Source organism: Lissotriton vulgaris, chromosome 2_1 (genome assembly GCF_964263255.1).
Source record: "Lissotriton vulgaris chromosome 2_1, aLisVul1.2, whole genome shotgun sequence".
NCBI classification, from domain to species: domain Eukaryota; kingdom Metazoa; phylum Chordata; class Amphibia; order Caudata; family Salamandridae; genus Lissotriton; species Lissotriton vulgaris.
The window spans coordinates 547522020-547546977 of record NC_141687.1 but is presented as its reverse complement, the minus strand read 5'-3'; the positions used below and the strand labels follow the sequence as shown (position 1 = coordinate 547546977).

General features: G+C 46.8%; 1 protein-coding gene across 1 annotated transcript in view; it reads left to right on the top strand.

Annotated features, from left to right (window-relative positions):
• The first annotated feature begins 656 nt into the window (after positions 1–656).
• POFUT2 (protein O-fucosyltransferase 2) overlaps positions 657–24958 on the top strand; it is a 131792-nt gene continuing 107490 nt past the window's right edge. Inside the window, exons 1-2 of the mRNA XM_086955529.1 lie at positions 657–929; positions 8047–8297. Of these exons, the coding sequence (XP_086811655.1) occupies positions 754–929; positions 8047–8297 (427 nt within the window). The 5' untranslated portion in view covers positions 657–753. The remainder of the gene's footprint in view (positions 930–8046; positions 8298–24958) is intronic.

Genomic DNA, 24958 nt, shown 5'->3' with positions numbered 1-24958 from the left:
ACCGCTTCTGCTGGGAGCAGGAGCTCTATGTGTGGCGTAGTCATTGGCGGGTATCTATCTAGGCTGGATTGCACGCCATAGAAGTCAGTCAGTGGTAAAAATACATTCTCTCATGCATGTCAATAGCCTTGATTCGGGCGGGAGACGTGCCGGTTTTTGAATTCCTCCCTGCTGCAAGGTAACGCAAGGCAGCAAAATGCGCTGCCATGTGTTGCCTAGGGTTAGTAAACCATCCAGAGCCTCGCAAGTTAAGGGTTTGTATTGCTTTGCGTGATGCAAGGGCAATACAAGTCCTTAGTAAATCTGACCCCTAAATGTTAGCCACTGTAGTTCACTTATGCTTATACTACAAGAGCAATCTATCAGTTAATGCAAACATTGAATTTAAAACTAAAACTTTATTTAAAAAAAATATCCATACAAATGCATTTCAACGGAAAACATAAAACGCCCTAGAAAGTCGGGGAACTTACTGCTAGGTACAGTAACCATGGAAGCCAGAAAGCCGGAAGTGCGTAACGCGCTTTTGCGTAGGGTGTGAGTCGGTTGTCTTCATTGATCTGTAGCCTGCAAGCGGAAGGCTAAAGCATTTCACGTTCCCTTTACCAACATGGCAGTGGGCCAACGGGAAGTACGTGTCCGCATTCCAAGAGTTCCACCGAGTCAGACTCCCCGCAGTTTCGTACTGCACTTGTTTCCTGCTGAGTTCGCAGCTGCCAATTAAGGCGGCTAACCACCTCTCCCTTTACCAAGATGGCGGCCTTTCAGCGGCGCTCACTTGGACTGTGTCTGCACCTCTGTAGTGCTGTCTCCCTCCTTTTGCTATACTACTGTACTCGGTCCCTGCCCGGAGTTACAGCACAGCTCAACCCGGACTCTCCGGAGGCTTGGCAAAATGTGAAATCCGCGGCTATAGCCATAGATAGGCGGTAAGAGAAAGTATTTCTTTGCAAAGAGGGACATATATCATGCAATTACTCCGAAGAACGTGGGAGGGGGTACCAGGGGAATTGAAACAGTGCCACTTGCAGATTACAGGCACTGATCTCAGTTATATCATTCAGAGGGTTGAGAGTTTTCTGCAGTGAACAGCATGTAGCAGACCTGCAGGTCGCAAGTAGCAATGCCATTAAGATAACCTTTGGGTTTATGGAGCTGTAGCGAACAACTCAATATAGTATTCGTTTTTACTCTGTTTTTTAATGTTATTACTATTTACAATTTAAGGCGCATAGAAACAGACTTTTTTCCCACTATTGAATGCTTTTTGACCTGATCGAAACCGATGCTAACATCCATGTCTGTAAATTCTACGGCTGCTTTAGAATTCTTATTATTTTTTGTTGGAGGTATAATGCTTATTCACTTTCAAATTTCAGTTATGCGCCTTTACTGACTGACACAACAATTGAAAGTAAACCATCTACCACACCGTCCCTTATAGCTCCCCTTAAGTGCTTCTCCGGTCCAGAATTGAAATGAGAAACAGACCCGCTATGTGAAAGATTTACACAGACTCCCTCCACGGCTCCACCTAGTATTTATGTTGGGAATTTGACTGTGAACATCGTTTCATTGGCCCCCACCTCAATAAGTTGACTACGAAAATAGCTGACATTCCTTTAGCCACATTGGCTAGAAAAGTGTTCTAATTTCATGTAGAATGTGAGTAGCGGCTTTCAAACATTTCTATATTTAGGTTCTTTGTAAATAAGACAATGATACAGTTTCTCAAAGCCGTTTCTCATTTTGGGAGGTATTGAAAGAGCTACTAGGGAATTAATATGCTACCACTGGTCTGCTCTACGTAACTGTGATCTATTTTTAGGACCATTTTACTTGAGACAGCATATGTTAACTGCAAAAATCTGAAGCTATGAAGTGAAAGTGCACTCTCGGGCATACCTCAGTGAGGCATATTCTTTGGAGGGATATTACAGTGAGGCAGTAACTTTTTCACAAGTTACGTTGGTGTGTACGGTTTTTGGCTCCCTTTGTGGCATCAAATTTGGTGATGTATAATTGAATTATTTTTGTAATGTGTTGGGGAGACAGGTTAGTGCGGCCACATACTCGGGGTCTCGCAGTGGGCACCTGCAGGGATTACCAAGCAGGGGGGGGCCTACTCAGGAGCGCTAATGATGCCCACATACACATGGATTGCTGGTGGCACCAGAAGTCACAAGCGACCCCGGCCCGTTTATTTATGGCCTTCTAGCCACGCCTGCCTAGAAGGTGATACAATGTGTGAGAGTGTTTCCGGGGCTCCTGCGAGACACTCGGAAACACTAGAGCGTTACATCCCATCCCAAGTTAGTCTTTTGACGTAGAACCCAAACTACTGAGCTAACAGGCAAAGTCCGCCAGTAGCTGGCTGGGTCTTGGGTTCGGTCTGAGATTATGCCTTTATCTTCCTCTGATGGGTGTACGGTCTGTACAGTCTCTTGGGGGAGATTGTGATGTCAGTCCAGCGTTCTCTGTTGGTGATCCAGGATGCACTTGCACTTATTCATTTTCGGTTGGTTCGTTTGCGGTTGGTTCACTAACTTGCTCCAATCCTTCAGAATCAGATGGTATCTGTTTGAACCACGAGATGTTCCTCGTTACATCTTCCCCGTTTCGCTGCACGGTTATGTCCGTACCTTTGGTCGCTTTAATTATCCACGGCTCTGGCTCGTATGGAGTACGGAATTTCCCGCCTGGCGTTCTGGTTCGAATTAACACAGAATCTCCTGGTGCCAATCCCCGTTCATGAGCCCTCGTCCTCCTCCGACTTGCTTTGTCATTATTCTTCTTCCGTCGTTCTTGTGTGGCCTCTGGGTAGTAGGGCTCAGTTCTCCAACCTTCCGTCATGGGGAGCATGTCTCTCTGTGGTCCTGCCAGCATGAGTGACCTTTGGGTCGTGCTTTGAGGTGTGCTCCGGTACTCTCTCAGGAAATGAAGGAGCGCTTCTTCGGGGTCTGTTGCTTCCACTGTGGCTATCCGCAGGATTTTGTTAATGGTTCCCATGAACCTCTCGACTTCCCCATTGGCCTGGGGCCATTGCGGTGTGATGCGGTGATTCTTCACTCCTAGTCCTTGTAGGAAGTCTTTGAAATCATTACCTTGGAACGGAGGGCCGTTATCTGTTTTGAGCATCTGTGGGATGCCGAACATAGCAAATGACTTGTTTAGGATTGGTTGGATGTTCACAAAGCTGGTGGACGCCGCTACCTCCACAATAGGGTATTTGGTGTAGCTATCTATGAGTACCACTGTAACTCTCCCATCTGGAAAACTGCCAAAGTCTAAACTGACCCACGACCATGGGGCTGGCACTGGTTCCTCATTGACTACTGGCGCAGGGACTTCAGGGGCATTCGTCAGTTGGCACGCTCAGCAGTTTTGTACTAGGGTATCAACCTCCTTCTCAGGGTCAGGGAACCATACTTTCTCCCTCATTCTGGCTTTCATTCTTCGAGTTCCATGTCCTGCATGGGCGAGCATTGTTGCCTGGGCCTGTAGCGTCAAGGGGATTACTACTCTAGGTCCTCTGAGCACGAGCCCATTTTCTGCAATGCTGAGTTCGTTATGCATCTTCCAAAACTTTCCCAAGCGTAGTTGGTCTGTCTCTCTCCAGTCTTGGGTGTTATGTATGTATGTATGTATGTATGTTTTTCTTTCTTAGCTCCCAAGTTCTAGAATTCCCTCCCGATATCCTTTCGACTCTGCTCTAGCTATGACTGTTTCACGCAAAACGCTTAAAACTCTCCTCTTTCAGCAAACCTTCGAGTAACTCCTGCACCTGTCTCCCGTATTTGTTTGAGCGCCATGAAACAGTTGGGTGACCGTGCGTGGTACAAATGATTTTAACATAACATAACATGTAAAAATCCTTTCCAGGATCCAGCTCGAATTGCTTCAGCGACTCTTTGGATGATCGGGTCTTGTTCATACTGAGTTATGATCGTGCTTGCTGATAGTGCTTGCGGGCATGCCCACTGAGATATCATGTTCCCAAATTCTTCTGTTTGTGTGTCCTGCTCAGTGTTCAATGCTTCTTCTATGGCTGGGTGGCGAGATAGAAAATCAGCAGGATTCTTTGATCCAGGTTTGTACACAAGGTCCATCTGATACTGCTGTATTTGGATGGCCCAACGTTCTATCCGGAGTGGTGGGTGCGGTGCGGTGCCCCTGAACAGGGGTATTAATGGCTGATGATCCGTGATCATTCGAAATAGATGTCCAGTTATGTATAAGTGGAAGTGATTACCAGCTCACTTGACCGCTAGTGCTTCTCGTTCAATTTGGGAGTATCTCGCTTCGGTTGCCGTGAGCGCTTTACTAGCAAATGCGAGGGGGGCCCACACTCCCGGTTCCGTCTCTTGTGACAGTTGGGCTCCTAGACCAACTGGCTGGCGTCTACCACTATTTCGGTGTGTCTTGCTGTGTCAAAATAGGCCATGGTGGTTCCATCTAATAGGGCCTCTTTGACTTTGTTGAAGGCTTCTTCCTCTTCTTGGGTCCATCTCCACGGACTTTCCTTCTTTGTTAGATTCCGCAGTGGTTCAGCAATAGTTGCTAAGTTCGGGATAAATCGTGAACAGTATTGAGCCATGCCTAGGAAACGTCTTACTTCCGACGCTTTTGTCGGTGCAGGGGCATGTTTGAGGGCTTGAGACTTCCTGGGGTCTACTTTTACCCCTTCAGCGCCGAATACGTATTCAAAAAATTCTTTTGACTTTTGAAAGAATTTGCACTTGTCTTTGTGCAGGGTTACTCCATGCTCCGCTAACCTCTTGAGTGTAGCCCTCAGTCTTCGATGATGTTCTTCGCTCGTCTTAGAATGTATTAAAATGTCGTCGCTGACGTTTAATACTCCTTGCAGCCCTGACAGTATTTCTTTGATGGTGTTTTGGAATATTTCGGCAGCTGATGATATGCCGAAATTCAGCCTTTTGTATCTTCTGAGCCCCAGATGGGTCGAGAACGTAGTGATGCATCTACTCTCCTCGGGCAATCTCAACTGGTGATATCCAGCGTTTAAATCTAGTTTTGAAAACCATTGGGCTCCATTCAGATCAGCCAAGATATAATCCACTGTGGGTGTGATGTGTCTCTCCTTTTTATAGCTTTGTTGGGCATGCGCATGTCGATGCAGATCCGTATCTTGCCGGGCTGTCGGGGCTTTTCTGCGATTACCATGGGAGACACCCATGGTGTTGGGCCCGTCACCTCGATAACTCTGTGTCTTTCTAGTTGGATGAGCTCTTGCTCCACCGCTGTCCGCAGGTGGAATGGAATCCTCTGGTGTCTCAGCGCGATTGTTTGAATCGCTTTATCAATGTGTAATCTTACAGGTGGTCTCTTGATCGCCCTAGGCATTCAAAGAGGGACGGGAATAGTTGTAAGATATCTTCAGTTTGAAGCGACTTTACAGCATTGGTGAATGCAATGAGGTTAAGGTCCTCTGCTGTGTGGCTCCCGACAAAGAGATCAGCTTCTTTGTCGACAACTTGGAATGTCGTCATTACTTCTCGGTCTTCCGATTTGACCTGTACTAGCATTTTTCCCCGTAGAGGCAGTGGCTCTTGGCTGCCGTATGTCAATTTCCGGATTGTGGATAACACCAATCGCAGTTTCGGGTTGAGTGCTTTGTAGTTCTGTATGCCCATCACGTTGACGGTGGCGCCTGTATCTATCACCCCGGTCACTGAGGATCCATCTATTTGAATTTGGCATTTGGGCTTCGGCCGTCGCCTTTTTTTCAGATCGTTTGTGAAGGATACGAAGTAGCATTAATCGTCTTCTTCAGTTGATGATTCATCAAGGCGTTCATAGCGTCGGTGCTGAGTCTTTGTTGATCGTGACGATTGTGTCTCGTCTAGGGCTAAGTGCCTGACTGCTCCTGACAGCTTCCTCTTTCCGGATTGATTTCTCCCTCGGAATCCGCCTCTGCATACACTCGCAAAGTGGTTCGGTGTTCCACACTTCGAGCAGGTCTTCCCTCACTCGGGGCAGCTGTCTGGGGCATGTTCCTCTTGTCCACAGTATCCACACGACGTTCGTCGCGGTGTTCTGGTCGGCCAGCAGCCTCGCCCGCTCCGGACAGAATTGCGAAGGGCATCCACCCTTTCGGTCTTTATCGTAGTTCCAGTGTCGGCGTTGGGGTTAAGGGCAGCCTCCATTGCTGTGGACCGAACATCCGACAGTTCATGTGACCGCGCAAGGAGCAAAATTTCTTCTAGTGTGATGCGGGCTGACGCAGTATCCGCGTCCTCAGCGGTTTATTTCGGCATCCTTGAATTAGTTGCGCAGTAACTTCTTTCGACTGGTCATCCTCCGTGCAGGTACTTGTTAACTCCCTCAGACATGCATGGAACGCGTCCATGGTCTCTCCTTCTCTCTGCCTTGATTGCCTAAACTTGAAGCGCTCGTAATGTGGGTTGAGTTGTGGGTCGAAATGAGCGGTTAGCGCTCGAATGGCTGCGTCATAGTCATTATCTGCTCCCGTGTTTGGGAGGTGTGCAAAGAGTTTGTAAATCTCATCTCCCCCCGAAATGCAGTATTAGTGATCTTTTAACTTTGTTATCCTTTTCTCTGGTTGCTACGAAGTAGTTATTCAGCCGGCCAATCCATACTGCCCATCTCGGGGCTGCTGTTGCTGGGTCAATCAGTTCGCTAAAAGGTGGTAATGCTTGAATTTGTGAGTGAGCTGATTGGTGTGTTGGGGGTCCTGCCTGTTGCGCTGGGGGTGGTCCTGCTCGAGGTGGCCCTTGCTGTGGTCCTCCTGCTGCACCACCTGGCGGGTTTCCTTGTTGCTGCCCTCCTGCGGCAGCAGCACCTGGTTGGTCCGACATGATGTTGGTTCTTTTATTTTGCCGTGTCTCTGGTGTGCTTTACTGATGGTTGACGTTCTACTTTAATCTATGTCAGTCCGCCACCTTTCTTTCTCTCTGTGTCAGTGCTTGTTTGGTTTGGTCTCTTGCATGTGCTTGTTTTCTTCTGGGTACTGCCAGTGCTTGTTGTGTTTGGATTCTTGCACTTATCTGTGCTTGTTTTATTCTGGGTGTTGCCAGTGCTTGTTGTCTTTGGCCTCGTGTCCTAGCGTGTTATTTCCCTGGGTGTTGTCAACGTTAGATGTGTTCGGGCCCTTGTCTTTGCTTGTTTTTTTCTTTTCCTTCCCTCGCGCTGTGTTCTCCTGCAGTCTCTTGCTGAGCGTGTGGTCTTCCTCTTCGTTCTGGCGCCACGGCGCTCTGCCTAGGGCCTTCACACGTGCCCTTCAGACTGGGTTGTGCCTCGTCACTATTGCACATGCGCGCCTCCTGAATTCTGCCGATCGGGCCTTTTGACTATCCGGCCTGCTGCTGCTGGTGCTCGCGTCTCTCGGCCTCTCAGCGCACCGGTCCCCTACGCAGGTCCTGACATACGCTGCTTACCGGTTGTCTTCAGACGGGTCCGCTAGTCTCTGGGGACCATTTCGCATGTTCCGTCCATCTCTTCAGGTCAGCGCTCGCTCCGCTCACGTGAGCAGGGGTGTCTTGGGGTGATTCTTACGCCTCGGGGTGGTTTCATGTAATCCCACCCTCGTCGCCAGTGTTGGGGAGACAGGTTAGTGAAGCCGCATACTCGGAGTCTCGCAGTGGGCACCTGCAGGGATTACCAAGCAAGGGGCATCCTACTCAGGAGCGCTAATGATGCACACATACACATGGATTGCTGGTGGGACCGGAAGTCACGAGCGACCCCGGCCCGTTTATTTATAGCCTTCTAGCCACGCCTGGCTAGACTGTGATACAATGTGTGAGAGTGTTTCCGGGGCTCCTGCGAGACCCTCGGAAACACTAGAGCGTTACATAATGGACTTCGGAACTATATTCGAAGTGATTTTGAAATGTGCATGCTTTATGTCCAGCTCTTAGCTAAGGGGAGCTTGCTTAGTCTTTCTCAGTTGGAACCAAAAGATTTGATATTATGTTAGTATGAGATTGGGGTTGATGTTTTGATGAAAATGTATTTCAACGTAACCATGCACCCTTCAAAATGTAAGGTTTTTCCATCTTTCAGCTATCTTCTCTATGATGTGAACCCTCCCGAAGGGTTTAATTTGCGCAGAGATGTTTACATCCGCATGGCCTCCCTAGTGAAGACGTTGGTGAAGAGCAACAAATGGGTGCTGGTCCTTCCCCCATGGGGGCGGCTCTATCACTGGCAGAGCCCTGATATCCACCAGATCCGAATTCCATGGTCAGAATTCTTTGATCTTTATAGCCTCAACGAAAACGTCCCTGTCATTGAGTATGAACAGTTCCTCGAAGGTACGTTACTAAAGTATTGCATGCTATCAGAAAATGACTGCAGCTGTGCAATATTTTAACAGTTTGGTTCAGTTTCAATTTGTTAGTCAAAACGCTCTGCATTTTAAGTAATCGCCTTTCCCCATTCCCCAAGGTGTTAACCAACTATTACGTGAACCGTAGTGTACATAATGATTTTTAGAAGTATTTTGTGATTATGCAAAAATAATGCATGTAATGAGAACAAGATAACCCCTTTGGTTTTCTTATTTTTTTTCCTAACTTGTACCAGCTAAGTTCACTTGGAATCTTGTCTAAATCCGTTCCTAATGTACCTCCCCTCCACAGTACCTGAGAAAGGTGAATCTAGGTCTTAATCTAACCATGCACTACAGTCTTAACAAGCATTAGGTAGTTGAAAATCTTCTCTTTATTGTTGCATATATCAACAAGCATTAGAAATGCAATCGGGCTCGGATTTATTTGAGTTTGAGCTAATGGCATTGTAAATGCCAATGTATTGTTGCTATGTGTTATGGAGTGTGTTCATGTGGTGTGTACTGCCAGTGATCTCCTTGTGAGTGTGTGAATATTGCACCACTTGCCTGTGATGTCCTTCTTGTGAGTGTGAGAAGCTTGCACCTCTGCTGCCTGTGGTCTCCTTGTGAGTGTAAGAAGCTTGCACTGCTGCTGCCTGTGATGTCGTTCTTGTGAGTGGGAGAAGATTGCACCTCAGCTGGCTGTGGTCTCCTTGTGAGTGTATGCACTGTCATCGCTAGCCTGTAGATATGCACTGTCATCGCTAGCCTGTAGATATGCATTGGCTTCACTAGCCTGTAGATATGCACCGTCATCGCTAGCCTGTAGATATGCACTGTCATCGCTAGCCTGTAGATATGCGCTGTCATTGCTATCCTGTAGATATGCGCTGTCGTCGCTAGCCTGTAGATATGCATTATCATCGCTAGCCTGTAGATATGCACTGTCATCGCTAGCCTGTAGATATGCTCTGTCATCGCTAGCCTGTAGATATGCACGGTCATCGCTAGCCTGTAGATATGCATTGGCTTCACTAGCCTGTAGATATGCACTGTCATCGCTAGCCTGTAGATATGCATTGGCTTCACTAGCCTGTAGATATGCACTGTCATCGCTAGCCTGTAGATATGCATTGGCTTCACTAGCCTGTAGATATGCGCTGTCATTGCTATCCTGTAGATATGCACTGTCATCGCTAGCCTGTAGATATGCTCTGTCATCGCTAGCCTGTAGATATGCACTGTCATCGCTAGCCTGTAGATATGCATTGGCTTCACTAGCCTGTAGATATGCGCTGTCATTGCTATCCTGTAGATATGCTCTGTCATTGCTATCCTATAGATATGCTCTGTCATCGCTAGCCTGTAGATATGCGCTGTCATTGCTATCCTGTAGATATGCGCTGTTGTCGCTAGCCTGTAGATATGCATTATCATCGCTAGCCTGTAGATATGCACTGTCATCGCTAGCCTGTAGATATGCACTGTCATCGCTAGCCTGTAGATATGCACTGTCATCGCTAGCCTGTAGATATGCATTGGCTTCACTAGCCTGTAGATATGCATTGGCTTCACTAGCCTGTAGATATGCGCTGTCATTGCTATCCTGTAGATATGCTCTGTCATCGCTATCCTGTAGATATGCGCTGTCATTGCTATCCTGTAGATATGCATTATCATCGCTAGCCTGTAGATATGCACTGTCATCGCTAGCCTGTAGATATGCACTGTCATCGCTAGCCTGTAGATATGCACTGTCATCGCTAGCCTGTAGATGTGCTCTGTCATCGCTAGCCTGTAGATATGCACTGTCGTCGCTAGCCTGTAGATATGCTCTGTCATCGCAAGCCTGTAGATATGCATTGGCTTCACTAGCCTGTAGATATGCGCTGTCATTGCTATCCTGTAGATATGCACTGTCATCGCTAGCCTGGTAGTAGTGGTGGTGGTTGTGATACTGCTAGTAGTGGTAGTACTGGTAGTGGTAGTACTGGTAGTGGTAGTACTGGTGGTGGTGGTACTGGTAGTACTGGTGGTGGTGGTAGTACTGGTGGCTGTAGTAGTGGTAGTACTGGTGGCTGTAGTAGTGGTAGTACTGGTGGTGGTAGAAATGGTAGTACTGATGGTGGTAGTACTGGAAGTACTGGTGGTGGTGGTACTGGTAGTGGTAGTACTGGTGGTGGTGTTACTGGTAGTACTGGTGGTGGTGGTGGTACTGGTAGTGGTAGTAGTGGTAGTACTGGAGGTGGTGGTACTGTTGGTGGTAGTACTGTTGGTGGTAGTACTGCTGGTGGTAGTACTGGTAGTGGTGGTACTGGTGGTGGTGGTACTGGTGGTGGTACCGGTAGTGGTAGTGCTAGTGGCGGTGGTACTGCTGCCCGTAGTACTGGAAGTGGTAGTACTGGTGTTGGTGGTACTAGTGGTGGTAGTACTGGTGGTGGTAGTGGTACTGGAATTGGTAGTACTGGTAGTGGTAGTACTGGTGGTCGTGGTACTGTTAGTACTGGTGGTGGTGGTAGTTGTAGTACTGGTGGCTGTAGTACTGGTAGTACTGGGGGTGTTGGTAGTACTGGTAGTGGTGGTACTGGTGGTGGTGGTACTGGTGGTGGTGGTACTTGTAGTGGTAGTACTGGTGGTGGTACCGGTAGTGGTAGTGCTAGTGGTGGTGGTACTGCTGCCCGTAGTACTGGTAGTGGTAGTACTGGTGGTGGTGGTACTAGTGGTGGTAGTACTGGTGGTGGTAGTGGTACTGGAATTGGTAGTAGTGGTAGTACTGGTGGTCGTGGTACTGTTAGTACTGGTGGTGGTGGTAGTAGAGAAATCTGTGCACTGCCAACACCATGTGTTAACCTCAGAAAAAGCTGGTGCAAGCCCTTTAGAGTGATTCACATTTATTGCATGAAAGCTGGGAGCACTGTTGAGGTATCAGACCAGACTGAACAATAGATCACTGTCTAAAACTACTCTTCACTGGAACCTGGTTCTTAGTAGAATTTTTTACCTAGTCTGTTTAGGTATGTTCTACTCGTATTATTGGATTTAAATCATCTTAAAATTGCCCTTAACAAAAACTATTACAAATACATCTTTCTAGCATAAGGGCTGCAAGTGTATGGTGTTTGTGCTGGGTGTCAATTGGGATAATAAACCAATGGGGTGCGTGGGGTAGTTTAAGATATGCCTAGGCGTAGGCACGTTGGAGAAGACCTCGTGACTTAAGAGCAGCTACCCCCAGAACTATGGCGTGTGCTAAAAAGTGTAACACAATGGCCTCTGTGGACACTCCCAAGTACAGCCAGAAGGGAGAGCAGAAAAGGCTACACAATGTAATGACCACTGGTGTCAAACGAGCAGTGAAAGTTCACGACAGGACACTGAGGTTCAGACCACAGAAAGCACAAGATGTTGCCATCCAAATTAGCCCATCTTAACTTGAGGGCCTGCCACCCCGCCCCCTCGCCTCCCCCAACACTCAAAAAAACACCTTGACCGCGTTTCCCGGGAAGCCTCTGGTAAGGCGGTTAAAGAAATGCATTAGTGAGGTAACAAGTCCTATATGTTAATATACATATTACCATAGCCGCAGGGGGCGAAGGACTAAAGAGAACACATTTCCTGTCGCCTCGCCCCACCCCGTGCAGCATCTCTGTCAGCGCTCCTTCCCAAACAGCCCGACTCCCCTGCAGGGAGCGTCGGGGCCTTTAGTTATGAACGGGTGACTGCGCGGCTGCTCCCCGCAACGCCCCTCTGCTATTCATTATCCCCCCCTGCCCAAGTCAACTGCTGAGAGACGACCTGAGCCCCCACCCCGTGATGCATTTCTACAAACAGACACATATATGTAGCTTCCAGGAAATATATATATATAAAACAAAATCACATGTCTGCTGAACACAAGCGCTCCACGAATGCGTTCTGCCTGGCTGGACGCTAGCTTTCATCCGATGTAAACAGCCCTACACAGAATGTCCGGGGAAGTAACATTTTTCCAAACAAAACCTGCCTTGTTCAGGTCCGTCTGCGCGCTGCCAAAGGCGAAGGGGTGCAAGGGGGAGGCAATGTGGACGAATCATCGACTATATGCTAGATGGTGAACGCGCCCACATCTGGATTGCATTACACGGGTACTCTGACAGCTCCTAATTAAGATTAATCACTCTCCGTGCTCGTTCGCGCACACAATATGCCACATCGGGCACGCGTAAATTACTTACAGCCTATCACGTCAACGCTACTAAATACACAGCACAGCGAAGACGAATCACTAGGCAGATGCCATAAAAAACTAAGGAATTTGCCAGCCGGAGCCCTTTCTGAATTTTTTTTTTCTAAATACTAAAGAGCTCGCAAGCTCCGCCTCTCCACTTCGTGGAAGGCGAGGCCCGAGCCCTAAAAAGGATCAGCCAACGCGTTTCCTCCACATACATGTGGACTTTTTCAGGACACAAGAAAGAATAAGGAATGTCCGTCCTCACAAAGGAGGATGAATTACTGAGGTCCATTATCTCTGTGCTTATTCCTTGGGAATTCATAAAAGGATGGGAAGGAATCCGCCCCTCATTCAATACCACAATGGGTCTGGCGCAAGCACACAATCGTGGTGCTTTCGGACGATTTTTCGAATTTGAAAGAAATACGCACAGAGATATTGTGCTTCCCATACGTATCCTAAATTAGTTGTGGGCTCTGAAAACTTTGACTGTCTCTTCAAGCCTTTGGGCTTAACGGACGGATTCCATCTTAAGGAATTTATATATTTCCAAGATGGATGGACCTCAGTAATTCATCCTCTTATGAGAGGATGGATATTCCGTATTCTTTCTTGTGCCCTGAAGAAGTCCACATGTATGTGGATCAAACTCGTTCGCTGATCCTTTTTGATATATGCAACAAGAAAGAGAAGATTTTCAACTATTCTCGGAATATTGTGGATATTTCAAAAAATAGACGTATATTTGTAAAAGTGGTGTACCTCGTCTTGCTTTGTATCTACCTAACCTAGGTTGGCATTCTTTGGGCAGAGGGTGTTTGCAGTGTGTGCACACATTGTCATATTTAGATTATTGGATCCAACAGATTTCTGGTTTAGGAGATATCAGTTGTGTGTGCAGCACCTCTTTTGGTCCACTGCCTGTTGCTGTTTCCTTACATTAAGCATTAGGCAGTTGATTGCTTAGCCATTTGTATGAAGGTCTCATCTGAATACTTGGATGAAATACAAACTGGTACCCCACCACACACATGAAATTTGTATACACCACCATTATTTCACAGTAAAAGGGGAATCCCTCTTGAAAATAACAAAATTAACTGTGCCCTTCATGTCCACATCAGAGATGGGCACATATGCATTCGGGCTCTTATGCAACTTAATAGGTCCTCTTTAACAAAGATCACCATGTATTTGGCTTATGACCATTTAGCAGTGGAATTGCTGTGCTCCATGTGCATCATTGCACTAATTGGATAGATAGCTAAAAGTTCAGACAGATCAAAGCTCCTGGTGCACAGTGCTCAAGTTCCCATTCAGTTCTGGTCATTCACATATCATGTGATTGTTGATCCTCAACCTCAATCTGCCAGATACCCCCTTAACCTAGGAGTTCTACACCTGTATAGTCTACCACTCATTCAATATCTCCCCACACCAAACCTACTTTCACAAGCTCCAACCCTCCACAGAGGCTCCAACCGTACTTTCCTAGGCTAAGGTACAATACTCATACACGTCTAGCATCCACAAGATAGATGACCTGATTAAAGCACTTCTTGGACCTGGATATAATTCTGTAAATGCCAGCCAGTCATGTAGGAGTCCTCCATAATGTATAACTGTTTGAGTACCTGTGGCTCTGTAGCTCATTTTGGTTCTGTAGCATGTTCAATAAATAATACCACTCTCAATATTCACCCTCCCCCCGCCCCTAAACTCCTTGGTTCCAGTTACAGTGATGTGTAGACAACTTCACTTTCCCTGGATGCTTCATCCATTACAGTAATACAAAATGCCTAGCACCCTGAAACAGTCCCCTCAGTCCACTTCTTATAACAAGTAAAGATACACTACCAGGACCACACAATAGGACTTCCTCTAAAGAAGAGCTTGGTTTGAAAATTACCAAGTATGGCCAAAGCTATAGGAACAAAGCTTGATCTTCAGTGAGATGTGCACTTGATCATTAATGGATTAGTGCAGAATGTCCATTGTCTTGAAAGAGGCCTGTACAGCTAGTGAAAATCTGTAGGAAAAGAGTGCCAAAGGGTGTCCCAGGCAAGTCTGCAAGCTTTTGCCACTGAGTGAGCAGAAGCATGCAGCCAACCAAGAGGCCTTTAGGAAGACGCAAGTAGAGTTACCATGGCCTAGTCTTGACTCAACCCATATTGAAAATAATTTTACCTTTGTTAGGCAGGGTATTAACATCTCTAAGATCTTAATTCGGAATGAGCAGGTGGAAATGGCTGCTGCAATTTTAGACTCTAATTAAAGGCCCACATCCATTTTGAAACCCAAGATTTTCAACACCATCACCAGTACTGAAGGATGATCAACATTCTGTGATTAGAAGGACGTTTCAGAGGTTCTGTTCCATAATGATATGTTATGTTACGTGTATTTATGAAGCGCACAATCCCCTGCAAGGGTATCCCAGCGGTGAGCAGGTGTGGGAGCCTGACCCCAAGGGCAAGGTCATGGGTTAATCAAAGAGACAAGTGTTCAGCATCTTCCGGGGTTCAAGGAAAGAGTCTCTGATCTGAAGTGAGAGGTCCTTCCACACTTTAGGAGCAATGAAAGAGAAGACTCGACTTCCAGTTCTGTTCCTTTGTATCCATTAAATGTGTGCTTCCAGTGTGTTTGTCGAATGAAAACGAGCAGGAATCCTGCTAAGCGGAGGTGCCTGGATGGACGGTGAAAAGAGTTGCTGCTTTTCAGGGGTGCTTCTAGTGTTTTGAAAGTGTGCATGAGAAGCTTGAACTGTGCACTCTTGTGTATCAGGAGCCAGTGGAGATCCCTGTGGTGTGATGTTGATCCTTAATAAGAGCTTGAGGATGCCTGGCTGCTACATTTTTGATGTTTTGTACTTGTCTGGGTACATGTTTTATTCCAGCATAGAGAGAGATTCCATAGTCCAACCTCCTGGTGATGTGGGTGATGGTGCTTCTGATGTTGTTCGGGAGCAATTTGACTATCTTTCTCAGCATCTTCAGGGTGAGTAGCAAGATGAGGTGACAGCCTTGACCTAGGCTGACATGTCCAGCTTGTCATCAGTGATGATCCTGAGGTTTCTGGCGTGTGAGCTGGGTGTAGGAGTGGGCCGATGTCTCCTGGCCACCAAGTACAATCCCAATGGGATGTGTTCTTTCCAAAGATCACTACCTCCAGTCATGTCGGTGATAAGTTTGAGGCAGTTGGGCTTCATCCAGATGGATTCTTCAGGCATGCAAAGGGTGAACTTGTTCCTCGTGCTAGAGGTTTTGACCGAGACGGACAGTGTGAATTGCATGTCGTCTGCACAGAAAAGGATGTCATGGGTGCAGATGACTTTAACCACAGGGGTTATGTAGGCTCTAAAGAGGGTGGGACTGACTGATGAGTCTTGGGGTACTCCACACTTGAGTTATTGGGTTTCTGAAGAGTATGTCTGTGTTCTTTGTGTCAGGAAAGAGCAGATCCAGCAGAGGGTATGTCCTTGAATGCCAATCTCATGTAGTCATCTGATGATTCATTGCACTAATTGGATACTGTGTTAACACTACTGAGAGATTCAGTAGGATGGGGCTGCAATTCCACCTCTGTCCAGGATCATGCGGATGCCATCAGTCTCTGCGATGAGAGTTGTTCCTGTGCCATGATTTGATCTGAATCTGGACTGCATGGAGTCGAGCAGCTGGTAGTTAATGAGTTGTTTGTGAGACATCTGTTTTTTCTTGGATCTTTACTGTGTAGGGTTGGAAGGAGGAGGAATATGGGTCTGTAGTTTGTGTCTGGGTTTCCGAAGGGTTTCTTTAGTAGAGCGATGACTTTGGCGTGCTTCCACACTTCCGAGAAAGTAGCCACATTGATGGAGGTATTGAGGTTGTGAGTGATGTCTTTGCTGATAGGTATGAATCCTTTGTTTAAGGTGTGGTGTGGGAGTGTGTCTGAAGGGGACGTCGTAGTGGATGGATTTCATAGTAGCAGTGGTCATGTCTGTGGTGATCATGGTCCATGTGGTCAGATTTGTACATCTTTAGATCCCGGAAAGCTTGATGTAATCAATCAGTCAGGGGTTTATATAACGCCCTACTCCCACGTGAGGGTCTCAAGGTGCTGGGGGGGATTAGTCGAAGAGCCAGGTCTTGAGGTCCTTTGTTCCTGTAAAAATGATGGAGCGCTATTGGGAGGCAAAATTGTCATAGATGTAAATTACCTTGCTGCTGAAAGAGTCTGAAAGATCATTGCAAAGATCTTGTGAGGGGGTAATGTTACTTGCTGAGGCTGTGTGTGGAATGTTTAATGATGGAGAAAATGTATTTTGCTGCTATCGGTGATGGCTTCTATACTGTCTGCGAGGGCGGCTCGCTTGCTGTTCCAAATTTGCTGGTGGTGTTACCTCAGTGTTGATTTGAAAGTATCCAGGCCTGTGGTGTTCTGGCTCACTCTTCACTTGATTATAGTTTGCTTGCAGTGCAACTTCTTCAACCTGAGTTCTTCTGTGTACCAGCCGGTTTGTGTTTTCGTTCTTGTTTTGTCGTGCTTGAAGGGGTTGGGGCATGGTGTTGGCACATGTGGTGGTCCTAATGTTGAAATTCTCAGTGTCTTCTGTTAGGTTGCTGGTATGCTAGGGGTGGTGCTCGGAGAGGGCGGTAGCCCAGTCCAATTCCCCGATATCGTTATCATCTCAGGCGGTCGGATTCTGTAATATGGGGTAGTGTTTTTGAAACATGGTGTCCAAGTGATGAGAGATGGTTTGTGACTGTGATCTTGCTGAAATATGAGAAGATTGGATCCAGGAGGTGTCAGCAGCGTGGGTAGGTTTGGTGACGAGCTGAGTGATGATAATTGTCACTTCTATTGTGTCAGAGTTGCATTGGCATTACCCTTTGAGGTTATTTGAACAGTCATTCAATAAGAAATCCTCAACATACACTTTTATCTGTACCCCAGGCACCCTAGGAACCCTAGGAATAAAGGAAACTATTGGGTATACCTTTAGGTATATTTAACTACCTATCCCCCATCTGGATCCATGCTTATCCAGTTTGATTGAATCTAAGAACTCCCATTCTATCTTTGGTTGAGCCCGACCTGGTGGTATCATTCTACCGGGGTGTGGATAGGTGCCGATGATGAAGCATGTCACTATAAGTGAGTGAGGCATCTACTCCAATATCTTTGGATACCCCAGAGGTGTGAGGAGGGATCTCCCTTGAAACATTCGAGTGTTCTTTGTGTATGAGATTAACTTTGGGAGAATGCAACTGGTCTTATTATCTCTCGCTCTCTACATTGTGATGAAAGAGTTGCATTTAGGCCTCTGGTTGCTCAAATTGATTGCTGCCAACCTACGTGTCTATTTAACCATGAGCAACTAAATATCAGCATACATGTACAAATGTAAAATGTGGGTTAGATGGAGTGAGTCACTGGGTCAACAAAGATGGTAAATAATCTTCACAACAATGAAGAGCCTTCTGGTCCACCACAAATAAGCTGTCGCGAACAGAAGTGAATGGAGCTATAGACATTGCTCGAGCCTGATCCAGAAATAAGATAAAAAACAATTTGACACTGTCCTTGCAATAGCCAAGGTTTGGAGGCTATTTATGATGTCATGGAGGATGTCTTTGACAGTGTTGTCAAACACTGCAGACAAATCAAGGAAGCCAATACCCCCAACTGTAGACTATCCATCAGGCATCAAACACTGCAAGAGGGACTGAATATTTTCTGTAATGTTGATCAAGTTGACCTGCTGTTTGCTAAGAGCACCAGTGGTTTCATTTAAGACTGGCATGATTTGAGGAATCAGTTTCAGTGCTTCTCTGGAAAAGCAAGGAAAAGGGGAAGGGGTCCGAGTAATCAGTTGTTTAGAAACTTGGCCGCAGCACTGAAGATCTGTACCTGCAGTTTGTCGTAATAGTCAGTCAAGCAGGTTACAGCATTTAAAGGGAATATTAGCCTACAGCAATATAAAAGATCCCTGATAGTTGAGGTCTTTCTTTTCCCTAGCAACTCTAAGTATAGTGTCTATCCTTCCTACTGGAACAGGCTCTAGGTCTTCATCTTTATTTGTCATCATTTCCATTGCCTTTTTCAACCTGAGCAACTTTTTGCTGATAGAGGGTTTTCTTGTGAGTCCATAATGCCGTGCTCAGCCATATCAAATCTTGCTGACTGCTTATACAGCTTTACTTTCATCATATTATATCGTTTGTTGCTGGTCTCTCCCTCCGAGTCCGCAGGTTTCAGGGCTTCCAGACCCCCCGCCCCCATTTCCTCCCCTCCTATCAGAAACTTTGTCTGTGGACTTGGGCATTCTCTTCAGGTTGAATAATGGTTTAGTCTACAGTTGTCTTTTTTTTTCTCCTTTTGTACCTGTGCAGTGTGGGCAAAGTTTGGAGCTTCAGTCTGCAGGTTCCCCTGCAGCACTATTGCAAAGGCCCTGTAGAGTCAGACAGCAAAAGATATCCTTTCAAGCCCAGCCTTCAATACAGGTCTGTCGAAATGGTTGCTGCTTATTTTAATTTGACATGAGGGTGGGAGAGTAAAATGTTTCAAGCTTATTTCTTACCCTATACAGAAATCTTTTGTGGCTTACTTATTGGGTTCTAAAGTTTTGGCTGCTGTCCTGTACTGCAGCCCAGTGTTTGAATTATGGGGCCAAGACGTGTTATCCATCAGTTTGCTAGTAAGTGTGTGGCTATTCATCGTCAGTGTGTATGTGCTAGTGGTTGCAGGCATTATTGCAAGCACATGCATTTCAGTACTATCCCCATTTTACTGTGTACTTCAGTGGAGTTCCTAAGGGTGCACAGGGAAGCACGCGCAAGCTGGTGGGTTGCAGGCCTGTCGTGTCCAAGCCACCAGTTGAATTGGCTTCCAGACCCTGCCAGATATCACCATGTGATCACCGTGCCACCTGGCCTGTAAGATGTAATGATCCCCTTTGTCTTCTCTTCGCTGCAGCCTGGAAGAGACCATCTCCTCCAAGATTGTTCATATGGCATTTTGTGTCACAATGAGGTGGCCTATCTAAGCCTACATCTGGCCTGTTGGCCCAGCAGGCTCAACAGCAACCATCTCCTGTTCGGTTGGCACCTCAATGACCCCTACCTTACACTTTGTCCTGACTGACCCAGTACTTCCTTCCCCTGCCTCACGGACCCTTACGTTCGGCCCGTCTAGGACTCAGCCACTTAACTGGCATAGCTGGCTTTGCCACAGGCTGAGGCACCCTGCATTACATCTAGGCTGCAGGGTTTATATGAATCATACAGTGCAGTCTCAAGCCATCCTCACAGGATAGTTATTTTAGGGTGCCAATATTTACCAGGGAGAGTGGCTATCATTGAATGTTTGGCTTAGGGTGCCAAAGCCTCATGTGTGTACAGTCATCTTGAGTCATTAACATTGACTTTCCACCTTGGCTGGCCTATTTCACATGTTCACTAAGAGTAGGGTCATGCATGAGATTGGCTTCCATGAACATGGCCAGAAATAAGACACCAGGTACAGATTGACTCCCAGTGGAGTTCTAATCATCATATGCCGACTTACTCGCTCCTAGACTGGTAGAACTGTACAATCAGGCGACACAGGAGGGACACTTTCCCAGCACAACGAGAGAGTCCGTAATTCTACCGCTACTGAAACCGGAGAAACCAGCATGGGTCATGGCGGCCTATCGGCCGTTGTCTATACTTAATCTAGACTATAAAATTCTGAGTCGAATACTGGCAACTCGTCTTCTCCCCCATATGTCATCATTAATACACCAGGATCAGGCGGGTTTCATTCCCACCAGAAATACCGCATTAAATATTAGGCGACTGCTTCAGGTCTTAGAGGCGAGATCCAACTGCGAGGATGATGAGACCACCTTTGCAGTGGATATTGAAAAGGCCTTTGAGAGCCTTGAATGGATTTACCTATTTGAAGATCTTAAATTGGAATGTGGCTGGCCTTGAACGTAATCTTGATAATCCAGATTGGAACACTTTCCTGGAACCCTACGACATCTGTTTACTACAGGAAACATGGTGCCAGGAATCCAGACATAGAGTGGGTTTTTCGACCTTCTATGTCCCGGCTGTTCATCAACAAGGTTCCAAAGGACGCCCGTCAGGTGGTCTCCTTATTTGGATTAATATAGCTCTAGACCTCAGCGTTCTCCAAAGAACTACTGAATCTCCTGACCTCCTATGGCTAACACTCCAACACAAAGGGGGAAGGAAGCTAGAACTGTTCAACATCTATTTAAGGGACAGCAGGAATGGAGGATCTACAACCCTATTAGGTCTAAATAATAACCTGGCTGCTTGCAATGCTGACTCTCTCGTCCGGCTGGCAGGCGATTTTAATTGCTGTTTTGAGCCTCTAGCTAGAGAAGACATTCTGGACACCAATGAGGAGGACAACAGGAGGGGAATTCCCATCTTGAATCTCGACTCGATCCCGAAATGGTCACAACGGGTGATTGATATAAATGCTCTCTGTATGGAGCATAACTTGAGAGCAACGAATGGGCGTTCTAGGTCAGATCCCATGGGTGCCCACACGTATAATAGGACGGGCCACTCTTCCAGAATTGACTTTGTCATGCTCAATTATACCCTCTGGCCATACCACCAAGACATGGAGGTTATAGAATCCTGTGATAGTGACCACAACCCTCTTGCTGTAACCATTTCTGATCCCTGGCACCAGGACTTTCAAGAAATCACGAACCAAATATGGAAGTCGTCACATGAGATCCTCCCCTCGAATTGTGGGAGACGTCTCAAATGGGCAAGAATCGCAGCAGATGAGGCACGGATGATGCAAGCTAAAACCATCCTACTACAGGCTGAATCTAAGTTTAGTTCCCCAGATGGTGATAGTAAGAAGTTTCTAACACTATTTTTAGAGACAATAGCAGCACTAAGTGGGCTATTCACCATTTCAAAACCCAGCGCCAGAAGTGCTGCAAAAGGCGCCCCGAGAACAAATGGAAAGTGGTTTACAGCGGATTGCCGAAATGCTAAGAGCGAACTCGTGGCTGCAGTAAAAGGGAAAGACCAAATTGCTATCAGGTCTGCAAGGAAACTCTACAGGAAATTGGTGTCGGAGGCCAAGCGGTCTTATGATTTCAATTTCTGGCGTGATCTAACGGAGGCAAGCACAAAGAAAGATGCCAAGGGGTTTTGGGACTTGCTAAGGTCAAGAGACAAGCCCGTAGATCACCAATTGACCTGTAACATCCCTGGCGCTGTCTGGTTTGCCCATTTTTCGAACTTGTACACAGCACAAACAGGGCCCACTCAACCAGACCTGCTACTAGGGTTCAGTTCCTTAGTTCTTCCTCCAAATGAAGTTGTATTTACCGCCGTAGAAGTGGAGAAAGCAATTAGCTGTATAGTTCCCAATAAAGCGGCAGGCCCGGATGGGATTCCGGGCGACCTAATAAAAAACAACCCCCCGTTTTGGAGCAGACTAATTGCAGAACTACTCAATGAGGCTACATTGGGGGGACCCTTACCTGACTCCTGGAGGGGCGCTGAAGTCGTCCCTATTTTCAAGAAGGGTAACAGGGAGGACCCAGCAAATTACCGCCCCATTAGTTTGTTGGACACAACGCAAAAGGTGGCGGGGAAAGTAGTATTAGGCAGGATTCTGGAGTGGGTGGACGACAATCAGATACTATCCGATTTTCAAGCGGGGTTTAGATCTGGGACAGGTACCGTCGAGCAGACTTTCCGCCTTCTAATGCTCTATTGGAAGGTAGTGGTGCTAGGAGGAGGCAGTTTATATCTAGTCTTCATAGACTTGAAGACGGCCTTCGACCTGGTACCACGAGCATTACTGTGGAAGGTCCTTGACGGTCTAGGTCTACCTCCCTATCTTCTGGCCTTATTGATAAAATTTCATGCTAACAACTTTGCTCAAATCAGATGGGGTGCCCAGGGAGAAAAAACACCGCGTATCCCAGTAGACAGGGGCGTCCGCCAGGGGTGCGTGCTTGCCCCCACTCTGTTTTCGTTATACGTAAATGGAGTGGTGGAGCATCTTTTACAACATCCTGCTGATGCACCATCCCTGGCTGGAAGGAAAATCCCGACACTCCTGTTTGCTGATGACACCCTCCTGATTTCGAAGACACCCATAGGCATACAGGCGCTACTTACTAGCTTTAAGGCCTTCTGTGATGCCAAGGGCTTAGCAATTAATATTGGTAAGACCAAATTCCTTGTTCTGAATCCCCCGAAGAAATCTGTAAAACCCCCCACTCTAGACTCCGTTCCATTAGAGCAGGTCAAAGAATTTGATTACCTAGGCATACGCCTTTGCGACAGTATGAACTGGAAGGCCCACCACCAGAAAGTGTTTCTAACCCACAAGAGGGTTGTTGGCGCTCTACTTAAAGAACAACGCGCCTCTTCCACAAAACCGATCGGGGCACTCCTTGACATCTATAGGGCCAGGGTCGTGAGTGCAGCGTTGTACGGTGCAGAACTTTGGGGAACCCAGAGAGTGGACACTTTGGCCACCCTAGAAAATAAATTTCATAAAGACTTGATGAGGCTACCCCAAAGCACTCCCACAATCCCACTCTTGCTTGACGCAGGTACTCGCCCTATCTGCGACCAAGCTAAACTGCGTCCCTTGCTGCTGTGGTCCAGAATCTGGAACGTTCCTGAACTGCATAGCTATGCGGATGCCTTGAAAGATGTCTTGTCCCTCCCTGGCTGGCACAAGATCGCCTGGCTCAGAGAGGTTAAGAAGGCACTTACCTTGCTTGGTCTAGGATCTGCGTGGGAAAACAAAACTGCACCTCCCAAACAGGAACTGAAGAAGGCATACTGGTCCTGGGTCGATAGCGAGAGACTGGGTAAACCAAATCATCCAAAAACTGTTGCCAACTTCCTGATGGTTAAATGTAACCCCTCCAGAGAAGCTTACTTGGACCTGATACACAGCTCTCATGATAGGGCTTTATATTTTAAATTCAGGGTTGGGGTTCTACCTTTGTGCCAGTTCACTTCTACCTGGAAACCACCTTTGCAAACTGTTCCCGACTGTCCATTTTGCGAGTCGAAAATAGAATCCGTTGCACACTTCTTATTTGAGTGCCGAGCATATCTGGCTCCTAGACGGAGGTGGCTGAAGCCCCTTTTTAGGAGCCTAGGAACTCGTTCACACCTGGAAGCCTTGAGAATACTGCTCTCAGACACAAGACCCTTTTTTTCAATCTGTATGGCAAAATTCCTAGGATGGGCCTGGCGTATAAGAACCACTAAAAAATTGATGATCCAATAATGTCTCCCCTTTTCTTAAAATGTTTTTAGTCCAATGGTCAGATTCCTTTTATTGTATAATGAATTGTAAGTTGTTGTTCGACCATTGTTATATTGTGATGTCTTGCTTTTATGATATGTTTTTATATATCGAAATAAAGCTTACTTACTTACTATTTGAAGTAATAGAGAGATTTGGATTGGGACCTATATTCATTAAATGGATAGCTCTGTTATATTCAGACTTTACAGCCCGGGTCAAGACGGGCAGACTGGAAGCTGTAGAATAGAGCGGGGTACGCGACAGGGGTGCCCATTTTCGACCCTGCTGCCGATGGCAGCCAGAGCTCGTACAGGTCGATATTTCCAAGGGTTAGAGGATACTGGTCAGATTCATCGTATTGCATCATATTCTGAGGATTTTCTATTGTTTGAGGCAGATGCAGGAGAGGTGGCCAGTGGTGCTAAAGAACTTCTGCAAGGCCTGGGACGAGTGGCTAACCTAAAAGTAAACTGGGCAAAGTCATGTCTCTTTACTGTCCGAGCGAACAGATTTGGCCCACAGGAGACGGAGGGAGTACAGTGGGAATCTCACTGCTTGACTTACCTAGGCACCCAGATCTATCACTCTCAAGGAGACATATTGAAAGGGAATGCAGGGAGAACCCTGAGAGGAGTTAAGAGTATCTTTGACTTCTGTGGGGACCCTGCCTGTGTCTGTGACGGGTAGAGTTGCCCTCCTGAAGATGGTGATGCTCCCAAGGCTACTGTACTACTAGGAAGTGCTGCCGGTGTGGATCCCGGCGCGAATATTTAACCAACTTAAATCACTGGTGACAACGTTCATTTGGGGAGCCGTTAGACGGAGTGTAGCACGCACCATCCTTATGAGGCCGAGAGCAGAGGGGGAGGTAACAGTTCCTGACTTCAAGAACTACTACATAGCCGCACAATTGTAGTGGCACACGAAGTGGTTGGCGGACAAACTTAGAGGGCCAGGACAGCGAAGGGATGGGATTCGGAGCTTGCGGCTTCTTTCAAGAATAATACTGAGACTTCCTTGCCGAGACAAAATCTCCCCACGGACATGAGGACAGCACGTAAATGCTGGAACAGGAGCCCGAGACGCTCCAAGATTAGAAACCCCTACGCACCAGAGATTCCGTTGAT